The sequence below is a fragment of the Anopheles gambiae genome, chromosome 2 (assembly GCF_943734735.2).
Source record: "Anopheles gambiae chromosome 2, idAnoGambNW_F1_1, whole genome shotgun sequence".
Taxonomy (NCBI): Eukaryota; Metazoa; Arthropoda; class Insecta; order Diptera; family Culicidae; genus Anopheles; species Anopheles gambiae.
The window spans coordinates 87347505-87362365 of NC_064601.1; the positions used below are offsets into that span (position 1 = coordinate 87347505).

The following is a 14861-nucleotide window of genomic DNA, read 5'->3' on the forward strand; positions in this document are numbered from 1 at the left end:
AGCCAACGCTTAATGCACATTCAATGCGAACGAACGGCAATCAAAGGACGCTCTTGCAGAGAGCTTTACGTAGAGATAAGATGGGTTTTAACTAAAGCGAAATAAGTTGACAGTTTTGCAACACATTATGATGATTGCTAAACATTATTTACATGTTTTTAGAGTACAATAATTATAGTAAGTTATAATTTACCAAACTAAGGATGTTAGAAGATTCGTTACATTCTCATTGGACAGCAACCATCTAGCTTTCTTTTAAGCTATATATACCATAAAATGTCGTCAAATGGTTTACATAACGCTACATTCGTTAATGTCCCTTGGGCACGGCATCCCTTCCCTTGGATCGAGCGGCAGCGCCGGCAGCCGTGTAGGGGATGGAATACCATTATTTAAAGCAGGTACCCTCCCCTTCGTGTGAGTAGTTTATTTTCGTCAGTAGTATCGATTTATTGTACCATCCTCGAATCGGAAAAGCAAAAGCTACTCTTTCTACTCGCTTTTCAGCTTATTTTGTCATCGAAATGAGGCAAACAGTCGTAGTTGAAGTAGTTGTTCTAAAGCCTCGAATGCTTGCAATAGAAAATCTTATTTTAGTTTTACTTTTCCTCCAAACATAAAAAATACGACACAACAAGCAAAAACAGAAAAGGTTCGCAAAGAAAACTCCCCACAAACAATAACACGCCCCAATCCATAGCGTAGTTTGGTTCTATGTTTTGATTCCCCCATTTCTGCTCATAGCGCCGTTAATTTTATGTTCCATACACATTACCTCACTCCCTACATTACCCCACTACAAGACTGGTGCGACCCGGAAGTTGGCAAAGATCGATCCAGCTTCATTTATTGCTCTAGTCTTTGGCCTCATACGTTTCTCACTGCTGTGTCTTGGTGTGGTGTGTATGCTCTTTCATGCCACATTTACACCAGTCTGTGTGTGTTCGTTTTTTTTTCTCTTCTTTTGATCGCTAAGAAATTGCCAACAAATCTTCCTTCCAGGAACCGAAACAAAGCGCGAAGATGTTGTAGGCACCCTCCGTTCCATTCATTCTAACGAAAGCCATCAGCATAGCGGATCGCGCGAACTCGCCGCCGGCTCGCAGAATGTGCTAACCGAATGCTACGACGAGGGGAGAAACATGGCGTGTTTGCGCGTAACACACAAAAAAATAAGGGGGAAAAACCGGTCCCGGTTCTTGAGAAACCGGCCCGACGAAAGTGAATTCCTGCCTGCTCAACGGCGTGCTTGCGCAGTCAGTCATCAGAAATGCCGAAAGCGAAACACAAGGAAGTGGTGGTTTTGGGTTTGGGATCGCACAAACAAAGAGCCAGCAACCACCCGGAAGGGGAGATGATGCACGTGATGATCCCCACATACAGGCACACAGCTACACACACACACACACAGAGGCGCGCATCCGTGTAGAAAAAAAGGAAGCGTAGACCTCTTTCCTAGCAATTAGACGAGAATTATGGCAGGAAGTGGAACGAACGCTGTTTACATGTAAAATCGATTGGGATCTGGAGTGTTCAGCGATAGGCTTCCTTTTTTTTTTTGCTCTAACTTATTCAATATAAGGCAAGACACCTAACAAATGAATACAATTAAAGAAGGAGGAAATTAAGATAGAAAACTAATGAGCAATGCTAAATATTGAGATTAGCAGCAGCAGCATACTCGACCCTGAGGCACTAAATTGAGCTTCAAATCACTATGATAATAAATGGAATAATTTCAAAAATCCCATATATTAATAATAATTAGTTCAAATAATATCTAAAATGAAGAAAATTAATGGTTATTGTAGCCTTTACAGCGCAAACTTTCGACCGGTTTTTGGGTACTATTATGGCCGAAATCTGTGCCTGACCCATAGGACCATAGTAAAGTGTACTATATCGTATATCGTTATAGTTTATAGGAATGATTTTAAATTGGTTTTAGCTTCCATTCATAATATTTAACAGATAAATAGCTAAAGTACAATCAATAGAGAGACCGAGCAGTAGAAAAGAGACAAAATGCAGTTTAACGCTTCATAATGTTCATTATTACTTAGTAATACTTATTAACTACTGAACCACCAATATATAAAAAAAAACCCTTTCTGTACCAAAAACTTCAGTATGGTATGGAAAAATATTTTTACATATTCGGACGGAATCACAACAAAACGCAAAATAAATCAGCTACCACCGATCAAGCTGGGAAAATTATACACAGTGATAGTCACCCTAAGCCGGACATCTAGTTTTTGTCAAGCACAACACCAGATATCAGCTATATTCGAGGCTCTCTTTATAGATACTCTTTGACAATGCTGGCATATAATACCCAAAAAAGGCCATTATCTAACAAATATTGGAAAACATGCATAACCATCCAATTAATATTTGAAGCTAGTGTTCTAAAATTAGGGTTATCGAACACGCATATAAAGTACTAATGCAGCTTATTGACTCACACTAATAACTAATAACTAAAATTATTTAATTTCACCACCATATTATTGACCAATACTGAGAAGCTACATACTTATGTTGCTAAGGAATCGAGACAGATCGACATTTAGGGGAATTCATGAGATGCATTCCTTTTTTACGTTTTTGCACGATTTTCCGAGATTTCTCAAGGTACTACAGTGAACCCTCTCTTATTTGACACCTCTCCAATTTGAAAAATCTCTCTTATTTGAACATTTTGCACAGTCCTTTGATTTCCAGTACATTTTTGTTCCTCTAATTTGGAAAACCTCTGAAATCTGTGTCCCTCTTATTTGTGTATGGTGTTGCCATGGTTATTGAATGATGTATGCTCAAATTGGCAATCCTGTTCGCAGTTTCCTATAGCAACAGTTAAGGCTGCATACTAAATGTTCTGTCTCTTTCTTGTTTGGATGGACCGTTCATTCACTTTCCTCCTCTGTAATTTGAAAACCCCTCTTATTCGACTGTCCCATCGCCTCTCAAATAAGAGAGGGTTCACTGTATATACCAATAATCATGCTTACTCTGTAAAACCTCTATTTATCAGTAATCTGACCGTTTTTCGACCTTGTACATCACTAAATTCAACCATTCATTCAGATTTTTTGTCTTTATCGATCTGGTAGAATATGAATTATTCTAAACTAATTCTAAGAACGCAATAATAATAAATGATTCTACAAAATTTGTGCTAACAGGCGACGAGCGTATTTTAGAACACGAATGTAGGTTAGAACCTCTTTTTCCCCATGCTCAAAGAATGCAATACACGTGCACTATCAACAGGTGTTGCTGCTGGCATTATTATTGAATTTGCCGTCCTCCTGGAGGCTTCCACGTCAAGCCACGTCACGCCGCTCATCTACCGAAGTTGAAAAAAATGTCCTGGGAAGCCAGCATTTCAATTATCCTGGCGCATTAGGAAATGGATATTAAAAATCAATCACTCGGTCTTAAGCACGCTTCTGCCGCGCCTAGCCAGAACTAGGTCATCCGTGGTGAGCGGGTGCGGGCTTGCGGTAGTAGCAAACGAAATCATTGCACCGACGAGCGGTTGCGATGAATGATTACATGATTTGTAGTACACAAATCCTGCACCAAACGGAGAGCCAGAATAAGGCGCACGCAGAGTCACACAAAACGGATATGACCGGGAGATTTGCTCACGATTGGGCTCTATACTCCTCAACAACAACAAAAAAACAAACAAGCCCCTTCGCTTTCATCACACCACCATCATCGCGCACAAGTCCTCCCCTCTTGGCTTTTGCCGGAAATCGAGACACGATTGCATTTAGTGATAGGAAAAGTAGGTCACCACCACGACAGCAGGTGGAGAGAGTGAAGAGTGCTCTCGCACAGATACACGCGCAAGAGTGCTCTTGGGCCACCCTTTCGATTGCATCATACACCCGCACACGGCCAAGCGATTAGTGCCACGCGCGCATCAAAAGAGGCGGAGTCTGCTCGCACGCGGAGCGAGCGAGAAAGTAAGCAACGAACCCCCTTCTTCTGATAAGAGAATGATGATGATGATGGCTCGGGCGGCTCGAGCCTCCGCGCACATGCAAAAGGTCCTTGTGTTAGGTCGGCGGCACGTTTTTCATAGGCTTCCCCCCCCCCAACAGTAGCCTCCGCGCGCTCCGGAAGCGTAGTTACACACGCGCGCTTTCCCATATTCATCCGGCACTAATACTCGCTTCCATGTGACATGCGCAGACGACGAAACTACACACACACACAGGGACATGGGGTAGTAGATTTGGGTCGCTACGGAGAGGACAAACAAAAACCGAACCTGCCTACACACCCGTGCGAAGGATATTGGTTAAGGTCAAGTAAGTGCCCTTTATGCCGCTCGGGTCTAGGGCACGGGCGGACGGTTATTTACTTCCTCAACATGAACGCTGTTGTCAGTTCATAGTGCTTTTCGTTGGTGGCGTTACAGCTAACGCATAAACTACCGACCGCACTCAGACAAACGTTACGGTCAACTGTCAAAAAAAGCGTTACAGGTAATAAAGGTGCTAACGGCTGTTGAAAAGATGGATATTATAGACACGTTTTGAATCCTAATAGAAATAGGTATAGTTCACAACACTACAATACATAACATACTGTCAAAAAAAAGGTCATCCATATGCTACATAGACCCGGAGCGTAACTTCAGCTTTGCATAACAATCACACAGATCAGTTCGTTCAGATAGGTCAAGTTCTTCCGGGACCAAAGTTTGGAGCACGGGACAACTAGATAAAATCCCGATTCCCGAAAATTGTGATGACGCACAAACCCTTCCACTACTAGGTCAACGTACAATTCCAGAACACACCCCCTCCCGATGGCCCCCTCCACACTTTGGCAGCCAAAATCCATTCCTTTCCACGTGGAAAGCATTCCCCACACCAGGATGCAGCAGCAGCAGGTCGGTGGACGCGGTGCCGCATGGGGAAACGTCGCTGACCTACTTTCGGTTTCGGTTAGCAACAAAGAGATACAAACTGGTCCCGTATCGAAACGGTTGCCGTATCGGGATCGAACACGGGGTTGGGAAAATCTAGTGCCCATTTCCACCGTGTTTTTGTGTATGTATGTGTGTTTGTATGTGTTATGGAGCGGCTATGTACATACCGAAGTTGGACTTGTTCCACGCAGGACCATTTCCATGGCAGCACAGAGCTCACATGAGCCAACACACACATACAGACACATCCGGAAAAAAAGCCGTCCAGCAGAGTTGACTGGAATAACGAGGCCCGAGTGTTGGTGTTGGTGGAAACTCTTGCATGCATACACATTCCAACAGCCGTAGCCTAACGCGAGAAGGAATCCAGAGATCAGGAAGAGACGGTTTTACTTCGCCCCTTCGCCCCCAGAAACGAGCCCCCGAGCAGCACCGTCCGGTGCCGAAAGTGTCAAGTTCAACGTTAGTATTGAGGTTAGGGTTTTGGGTACACTGCCACTAGGGCAAGGTTCATTTGCTAGCGCTAGGACGTACGCCGCAGCTACACGTTCCCAGCCCACCGTTCCGTACAACAAAAAAAAACTCGCGATCTCGAGAGCTCGCGTGCCAGTCATGGCCAGGGATATTGCCTTTTCGTGCCCCGGTATCGATCTCCCAGCACCACCATAAGGTGTGTTACATACAGCTCTGGATGATGGCATATATGTGTGTGGTCGGCTCACTCTCAGCACTGGGCCTGGAGAAGCACACCCCGGTGGACTGGACGAAACTACGACTCCGGGAGCGGTCTATTTATGGAAACCGAAACCGAGCGCGGCCCCAACAGCAACTACAACAACTAACCGGACCGGAAGCAGCTTTATCGCAATAAATATGGTTTTAGTGTGTGGCGCCGCGCGCGTTAGATGAAAATTCCAAGCCAATAAAACCCACCCCATACCCAGAAGCGACGACTAAATGTACCGAAACTGTGGCTATTGCTTTGCGCCATTTGCTGCAGTTTGCTCCTTCCTTGGGTAAAACGATTTTAATTCACACTTCCACAATTTGACGCCATTTGTCCTCTCTAGCTCGCTCTTCATCGCTCCTTCTCTCTCACTCTCTCTCTCTCTCCGAAATGGTTGTAAATTGAGCGTATTTTTTCTTGTTATATTACATTTCTAGCCTAGCCTAATCGAGCTCTTGCTGACTTTTCTCTTTTGGAGCTGGAGGATGTGGCAAAAGCATGCATACATCCAGAAGCACACTCATCGTTGGTAGTTTTGCTGTGAAAAGAAGTAAATCCAATTTCCATAAGCTCCCCTAGACTCCCCGGGGAGATTGGAAATAAACAGGACAGTAAATCACGGAAGCTAACGCTTACAAGGCCATTAGGTACGTCACCAACGCATAGAGCGTTTGAAAAAAAGAGATTCCAACACATTTTGGGTTAAACAAGAGAATGAATCGGACAGTTAACTTTCAAGTACTCCAGTGCTCTATGAATTCACAAATTGTTATTCATGAGAGAATAGATAGCAAAGTGAATTTGTGGAGTTCTATACATGTTGATTGAAATCTATCTTTGTATGTTTTAATTCATATAGCTTCAGAACGAACGAACATACGTCGCTCGTGTTAGTGCAGTCGATAGTGTACGGGCCATCAACAAGCCTGTCCTCAAATCAGATCTCCACTGGACCAAAACTTAATCGGACTGTTATATCCTCAAAAACGAATTATGCCAAAAAGAATTAAATGAATTTGTGAATTTCATTCCTTTGGGCAAGGATATTACAGTAGGACCTCACAGTTTGAACTGAGATTTCATGTCAGCTATTAAATTTGGCATGTTTTCTATTTAACGGAGAATAACGGAGTATGAAATTCACCAAAAATGGAAGAAAGGACAGCAAACTAAAAACATTTTAGTGAGATGCGTGTCTTTCGCTATCAAAACATTTCAAAATTCAATACAGTTCTTAGCCCTAAAATAAAGAACTATACAGAAAGTCCCCGAGATACACGGGGTACCTCTTACACACGGATTTGGAGGTACGCGGTTTTATAAATTTGACAGTTCCTTGAGCAAATTGTAGTGATCTGAGACCCATCAATTGTTAAATGTAAAGCAAATTCACTCTTGATGGAGTTTTAAAACCTTCTCAAAAAGTTACAATATTGTAGTCTAGAGTCAGAATCGTATCAAATAATTGATCTAGAATATAAAGCATACTACTTCAAACAAAATTATACGATTTTTTTGGCAGAAAAAGGCAAAATTCAACGTACATCTTTAAGATACGCGTTTTCTTGTAGGTCCCCATTATCAGCGTATCTCGGGGACAACCTGTATATTAATGTTCCTTGCACATACTACTAAGAATGTCTACTAAGGTTCCAGAGCTAGCATGTTTTGTAACTCAGCCACAGCCCAAGGTGCCTAGATAGACTACAGGTGGGTCCTTAGCTCAGATTTTGGTAGCCATGATGGATGAAGATTTATATGGAGATTGGCAGACAGGAAGTTAGGTGTGCTAAGGACTTTGTATGAGTTACTAAGTAATTTTGGACTCCCTAGCTGTCAAATGCAAAAAAAATCAGAGTAAACCGGACGCAACGACCTGTAGTAATTTATGGACCTTGCCGCGAACAGAACACTGAAGATGTATTGTTATGTATTAAAAAGCATACATTTGACAGAATATTAATTACAGATTAAACAGATTCTGATATGCTGAATTCTTTTTTATTCATAAGATGTATACACTACTTAAAGTTAGTTACTGTAATCTCTTTTCCTTTACGATCTTATACTTATATTGCATTTTGTTGTAGGAATAACGATTTCCCTTCACTTACAGCAATCGCAGACAGTCGCATTCGCAATCGAAACGGTGGAAACGGCTAAGGAACGGTTAGTGATTTGCAACAAAACAAATTGCAATTTGCAAAACAAAAAGTATGTAAAATAAGATGAAAAAAATATGGTTCACTTACCGTCCGAATCCTCGCCGTAGCTGCAACCGTCGTCCTCCTCCGGGATGTTGATCTCGATCGCCTCGGTCAGGTGGGCGGCAGCAGCATCGTTATGAACCGACAGGGCGGACATAACGATGCCAGCCGCCGACGCCGACGACGACCCGCAAGCGGCCCCAGCGTGCGCCCCACCACTGCTCCCGACGGTCGCAACCGCAACGGCCGTCGTGGCGCTGGTGGACGACGAGGGGCTGCTGCCGATCGTGCCGCCCGAGGACATCGGCACCGCACCGGAGGACGATGCGGCCGGTGTGGACGAACCGGACGTGGACGAGGCGGGCGAACGGCGGGTAGTAACGGCCGCCAGGACGCACGACGATGCTGCCGACGTCACCGCCAGCGGAAGGATGGACTCTTCCGTGACGATCGTAATACTGGACGAAGAGCTGGGCTGCTGTTGCTGCTGATGAAGATGGTGCTGCTGATGGTGGTGAGAGTGGTGTGTGACCCCTTGCAGTGGGTCACCACATCCCAGCAGCGTCCCATCGGCACCGACCATCGAGACGACGTGATCATCGACCTCGTCCACCACCACACCACCACCGTCGGTCGTCGTCGTGCCGGCCAGACTGCTGAGCAGTGTGTCCTCCTCCGTGGCCGTCACGACCCGCCCATCGATGACCGATTCCACCACGTCGTCCGGGGACAGCGCGAGCAGGGTGGTGGCGCCGGTCGTCGCCACCGCCGCCACGGTGGTCGTCGTTATCGGATCCTGCCCGAGCAGCATGTCGGAGACGCCGCTCGAGCTGGCCTGAACGAGCAGAGGTGGCGAGCCGTGGCTCGTGCCCGGAACGATCACGTTCGTGGAGGAACTTGGCTGATGGTGCTGCTGCGTCTGTACATGGTGTAACGGATGGTGGTGGTGGTGCTGCTGTTGCAGGTGGTTGTGATGGCTGTGATGTTGCGTTTGATGTTGATGATGCGTCTGCTGTTCGTGCGAAAGATGCTGCTGCTGCTGCTGCATGGTATGATGCACACCTCCGCTAACGATAATTTTGGTACCCACTGCCGTTAGGTTGGGCGTTACGTGCTGTAACGCTTGCTGGGAATGTTGCTGGTGGTGCATTTGCTGATGCTGCTGAATTTGATGCTGATGGCCGTGGAAGGCCGCACTGTGATGACTGTTGGAGAGTAGCAGCTCCTGCTGGTCCACCGCCTCGTACAGATTAGCGGTGCCGGATGTGGATGACGACGTAGAGGAGGAGGCGGAGGAGGACGAGGAGGAAGCCACACCCGGGCCGGGTGTGGGCGAGGTGGACAGCAGCATGGGGTCACCGTTCGGGTACACAATGTTCGAGGACGAGGACGTTTCGGGCGGGGAGGTCGTGGACGAGCTAGCCGTTGAGGTGGCTTCCTCGTGCATCCTCGCGATATTTCTTCTTTCTCCAAGTTTGTGCCACCAGAGCAAAACTTTACACTTTTTTTTGCGTTGTACTTTTTTTTCTTCTTTTGAAAACGAACTTTTCAAACCTGCCCGAAACACACGCGCACGGCACTTTTACATTCACACACTCCGCTTTTGGTACGACACACTTGGACGACGACGGACACACTTTGGTACACTTTGGTTCCCGCAGGTGCAGCAGCTACAAGAGATTGCGGCGACTAGGACTGGAGTTGGAAAATGGAAGTGGAATTTTAGAAAAAAAAAACAAACACTTTGCCAAACAACTCACTCAACAAACGTTGGCACTGAATTCTTCACAATTATCACCAACCCAGCAAGACCCATCTGCCCTTGACAACACTTGGCGTTAGAATGGGGCACTGGCAGTACACGCGCCAGGACCAGGCAGGCACACACACACAACACACACACCTGGGATGCAATTCGTGGCAATTAGGACACTACAAACTCTCCATCTGCCGCTTTGGAGCGAATCGCACATCGCACTGTGTCCCCAAAAAACCCGACCGCTAAGGTTGCATGCATTCGTGTTGTTCCGATTTTCATTACATTGCAGCATTGCCTCTCTCCTCCAGCTGGCAAGCGATTTTCGCTCAAAACTGCTTCCTGTTTTGTTATGTGGGGGTGGGAGGTTGGGGAGGAGAAGACACCACGCAGAAGTTACCAAGCCATCGGACGGTTCGCGATGGCCACTTTCTGTCAGCGCACCCGATTTGCAAACGCACACACGCACACACGGAAAATGCATTCGTTACAACACGATGGACAACTTCTTCGAAAGAGAGGGAGCAAGAGAGAGAGAGAGAGCAACGCGTGCAACGGAAGCATAACTAAATCTGGTCCCGGTGCATCAACACACACACACACATGCACATGCACAGGACACTCGTTACAGGCCGAGACACTGTTGCCGTCCCGTTGGTTTTCGATGCTCCCGTGGCCAATTGGGCCACGGTCAGGTGCAGCTGCACGCGCGTGTGTGTATGTGTTGCACTTTACTGCACTCCACACACACACACACACCCACAACCGCACGAACAGGGATGAAGGACGTGGCGCACGGTACACGGACACTGCGCAAGTATATAGTTCAAGGTCGGTACCGTTCAGCGTCCCCTCCTCCTCATCGCTTTCCCTGCCCTTCGGTGCACTGGTTGCACCCTCTCAAAAGCAGAGCTGCTCCTGCACTGCAAACAACGGCAGCAGGCGAAGTAATAACGGCAAAAGGACAGCGCTGTAACGGGCGTTACGTCGGTCCGTTACGCGGTAACGCTCACTTGCTCGCGGACGTTAGTAGACGCTCTCTCTTTCTCACTGCACGAAATTGCTTTTCACCGGTGTGTTTGTTGTAACGATTGTAACTCATTTTAATTATTTTGGAAATAAAACTATTATTTGCTTTTAAAAAAATACAATTTGCACGTACTTTTGCACTGGAAAATGCATTTCTTTTTATTAGGCAGCGTGCCGTTTCATGTTTTCACTTTTTATCTTTCTTCCTTTTGCACACATCCTAACACACTGGTACACTGAGGCTATAAAAGAAAAAAGAAAGAAAAATAACACTATTTTAGCGGTACGGTTAACAAGCACTTTGCAAGCACTAAACTACACGTTACGTTACACACACAACATCATGTGAGGCGCTTGTGAAGCGCCCTTTACGCCCGGGAGCAAAACACAGAGCACAGAAATTGGATCCAAACCACCGAAAAAAGCTTTTGTACTGATAAAACTCGAAGCAGCGAAAAAAAACAGACACTTTTACGATAAAAAACACGCATATTCTAACACGCTCAACAGTGGTGTGAGTGTGTAAACCGGGGCAAAGTGACACATTGAAACAGTGACCTACACTAAACATCCGTGCGGAGTCCCGTCCCCGATGGAAAGCCGAGGGGGGGGGGGGGGGGGGGAGAGGAGAACAAATCTAAACACATTCCAACACACATCGAACGCACCCGCACAAACACAGTGATGGAGGCGCGCGCGCCCACGCGCTTGCGTGTCTACCATATGATAAACGATGTAACACACTGATAAAAAAAAATGCAGGCAGCGGGACAATGGGAAAAGTGGTCCCACACAAAAGCAGAATAGAAATGGATCGTTTTTACGGCTGCTGTCAAAAAATGTGTCAAACTGTATTTACACAAACACGCGCTGGCTACTTTGTTTTTTCTTCTTTTTCTTTCGGTGTCATTGAAAAGGAAACGTGGCCCACTGATGCTGCTGCTGCTGCTCTTGTGGCAGGAAAATGTGTACAACAACACATGTTTTTCCTTGTTTTTTTTTTTGCTCTCCATTTTTACATTTCTCACCACTGGTTAAACGCACTTTCACTATCGATATTTTATGTTTCTTCTTCTTTTCTTCTTTGTCTGGGCGGGAGCAGAGGGCACAAATTAAAAATGCCAAAACTCTCGTACATACACACGCACACACGGACTCACTCACACACGGACTCACTCACACACAAACGCAGCCACACGCACGTCACACAGTAAAATGGGACGGCACCACGCAACAGTGCACCACCCACCGACAGGAACGGTACGAAGACGTCTGGCACAGTGGCGCTGGAAAACGGACAGGATAACCTCGGGAAAAAGGGCCCGAAACACACGAGCAACGACACACACATACACAAGAACGCGCGAAGGCGAAGGTCCTCCGGGTTTTATGTTGCAACCCTCCCCACCACCACAACCAGGATCCACGGACAAGGTTGGAAAAGTACACACTACTAACACACAAAAAGGTGAAGCCCGCTTGAAACGCTTGCTGCCAGGATCGGATCGGAATTTTGAAGGTTTCCGACAGTGCCGAGGATGTTGTTATGTGTAGCCGCAAAAGAGAGAGGGAGAGAGAGAGAGAGCATGATGACACACTCCATTTCACTTCTGCCCACTCCCCACACACAGAAGAACGTTTTGCGCTTGCGCCCACGTCCAATCCCATACACACACACACACACAGCCGTCGTTTGTTCCCTATTTTCGTTTGACACATTCGCTCGGTGTGGAGCCTTTTACCAGCAGAACGGGGTCGATTTACATACACTACCACTACAGTCCGGGCAGTCCGGGAATATGTAGGTCTTTAGGCCAGGAGCATATTTCGCATTCTCTCACTCGGGACACACACACACATACAAACGCGCTCGCTCGCTCGCTCGTACCACACTTGCACTTTTCACGCGCGGGCATTTGATGTTTTCGTACGGCACGACTAGACACACAGCACCAACCACTGCCAAACCGGATCCTGCGTTAAGAACCTTCTTTTGTTGTTTTGTTTTTTGTTTCCGTTCTCACCGGCTTCACTTTCTTCTCACTTGCTGTCCGCTGGTTGCTTAGATGTGGCTTTCGCGATTGGTGATGGTATGCACTGACGATGATGCACTGTACACTGCGGGGAGTACGGGAGCACACCAACACAGACAGAGAGCGAGAGAAGCACACAACAAAAATTGGGTTAGCTAATTACTTCACACATTCACATAATTCACATTCACACAAAGGCGGGAAGAGTGTTGCCACTAATAGGGAAGGGAAAACAATTCCCCATCCCGAACGAACGCACACATAAACGGCTTTTAAAAATTCTAATCTTTTGCTGCTGTGTGGCAGACTAAACTCTTCGTTACTACACCGCCATCATCATCATCATCATCATCACCAGCATCAGCATCAACCATCTGGGCGTCAAGGAAGTTTTTTTTACCCGCTCATTCGTTCGCTCGCTCCACCGTACACAACCATACGCGGCGCGACCATACTGTCTGTGTATTACGCATTCGCTATTGAACTTCACACTTGAACGTTGACGTTCGGGGAGGGAAGAGACGGCTGCTCTAGACGGTGTTAGACGGTGAAGGGGGGGGGGGGGGAAACCTCCCATAATATAAACAACGTTGGGGCGCGCGCCGTCGTCTCCGGGGTAGCAGCACACTCACACTCACGCGCAATGGGGTTGAATTTCCGCATCACACTGTAAAACGCTGCGTGTGTGTGCGAGCGCTACGTTTTCTACACGGCGGGGCAGCAAAGAAATCGCGCGCTACAGCGGTAGAAGTAAATGTGTGTGTAGTGGTAGCTTTTTTTTCGGAATCCGTAGCAATATTGCCGTGTTCTTCCGCATACGTGTGTGTATGTGTGTGTGTATAGACAGCGTGTGTCCGGTTGACTGTGTCGTTTTGTACGATGGTGTGTGCGCGCTCCGCCGAGTCCCACGTTTTTGTGCCAAATCTTCTTCCCCGTGTGTGTGTTGTCGCCTGTTGCTGCGCACCACTGCCTACTTTGTTTGATAGAGGAGGGAACGAGATGTGACGATTCACTCTTTCTGGGAGCGGGAGGGAAGGGAGGAGGAGCTGGGCGGGGAATGAATGATCCCCCAAAAACGCAGCAGACGTACCGTACGGGCCACACCACGAAAAAGCCATTTATTACACACATGCATGCGGGTTGTCCGCGGGTATTGGCGGATCCCGCCGCAGCTTCTCCTTCCTTCCTTTCGGCGAGATGAAATGTCGGATCGGATCAAAAATAAATGCACTGAAGGGAAACACACACTGCACTACACTCTGGCATCCTTTCGCCTCAAACCCCTCGAAAATGGGTGGTCAAATTTTGCATCACACCCAACACACCACCCCCACGAAACAAAAGCTTTCAATCCCACAGAGAACCCCCCTGTGCCCGTACAAGGCAGACTGCATAACATTACTTTTTCTTTCTTTCCTTTGCTCGGCTCGCCCCGAATCTAGTTGGCCCAAAACTTTCGCTCTCTTTTACGGTGCCTCTCAAGTGCGCGAAATGCTCTGGTCGTTATGGGTTGGTGCGAAGGGGGGGGGGGGGGGGTCCGCCCCAAGTAACCTTTTTTGTACACACTCACACACACACTCACACACGGAGGTACCACATGCATGCAGCTCATTTTCGCGAACGCATTCTCCTAAGCAATGCCCCCGACCGCGCTGCGCTAATTACTTGTTTCCACCTTGTCGCGACGCGCAGGAACAGATTAACGACAAGAAGAAGAAGAACAAGAGAGCGAGAAAAAAAAACAACTAAGAAGACCACTCCAACAATAAGAACAACCACAACAACAACAACGGACCCGCACAGTCCGGGCCGGAGGGAAAATAAGGGAAGGTACGTTTGTTTCACGGTCGCGCACTGACACATACTGACGATGGATTCTAAAATATTTAGATATTTTTTAGAACGCGCGAACAACTGCCGGGTTACCGCCGGGCCGCGCCACCACTCGCGCGCTCTCATTCTCGCGTGCATCTCGCTCTCGCGCTCTCCCGCCCTAATGGTCGTTGTGCCGCGCGTTAGGAAGAGGGTCACGGAAAGGGGTACGTGTGCGATGGGGCATGATCGCCGCACACCACACAGTATTGCCGGCCAGCGCCCAATACTTGCACAGGCCCGTGCCGGTTCGTTTGCTCACATCCCCGTGCACGGTTTCGCG

The 14861-nt window shown here is 47.2% G+C and overlaps 1 protein-coding gene across 8 annotated transcripts in view; it reads right to left on the bottom strand.

The window, feature by feature from the left end:
* The window catches only part of LOC1276344 (nuclear hormone receptor FTZ-F1), a 124994-nt gene extending 110377 nt beyond the window's left edge, over positions 1-14617 (bottom strand). For 2 of the 8 annotated variants that reach the window (XM_061641447.1, XM_061641440.1), the window contains exons 1-3: positions 14382-14617; positions 10807-10915; positions 7934-9583 (exon numbers count right to left, since the gene is read on the bottom strand). In XM_061641447.1, the coding sequence (XP_061497431.1) occupies positions 7934-9335 (1402 nt within the window). In that variant the 5' untranslated portion in view covers positions 9336-9583; positions 10807-10915; positions 14382-14617. Of the gene's footprint in view, positions 1-7933; positions 9584-9648; positions 10916-11853; positions 11979-14276 lie in introns of those variants that run through there. The other 6 variants (XM_061641443.1, XM_061641441.1, XM_061641442.1 and 3 more) reach the window with 6 other exon arrangements.
* Between the last annotated feature and the right edge of the window lie 244 nt (positions 14618-14861).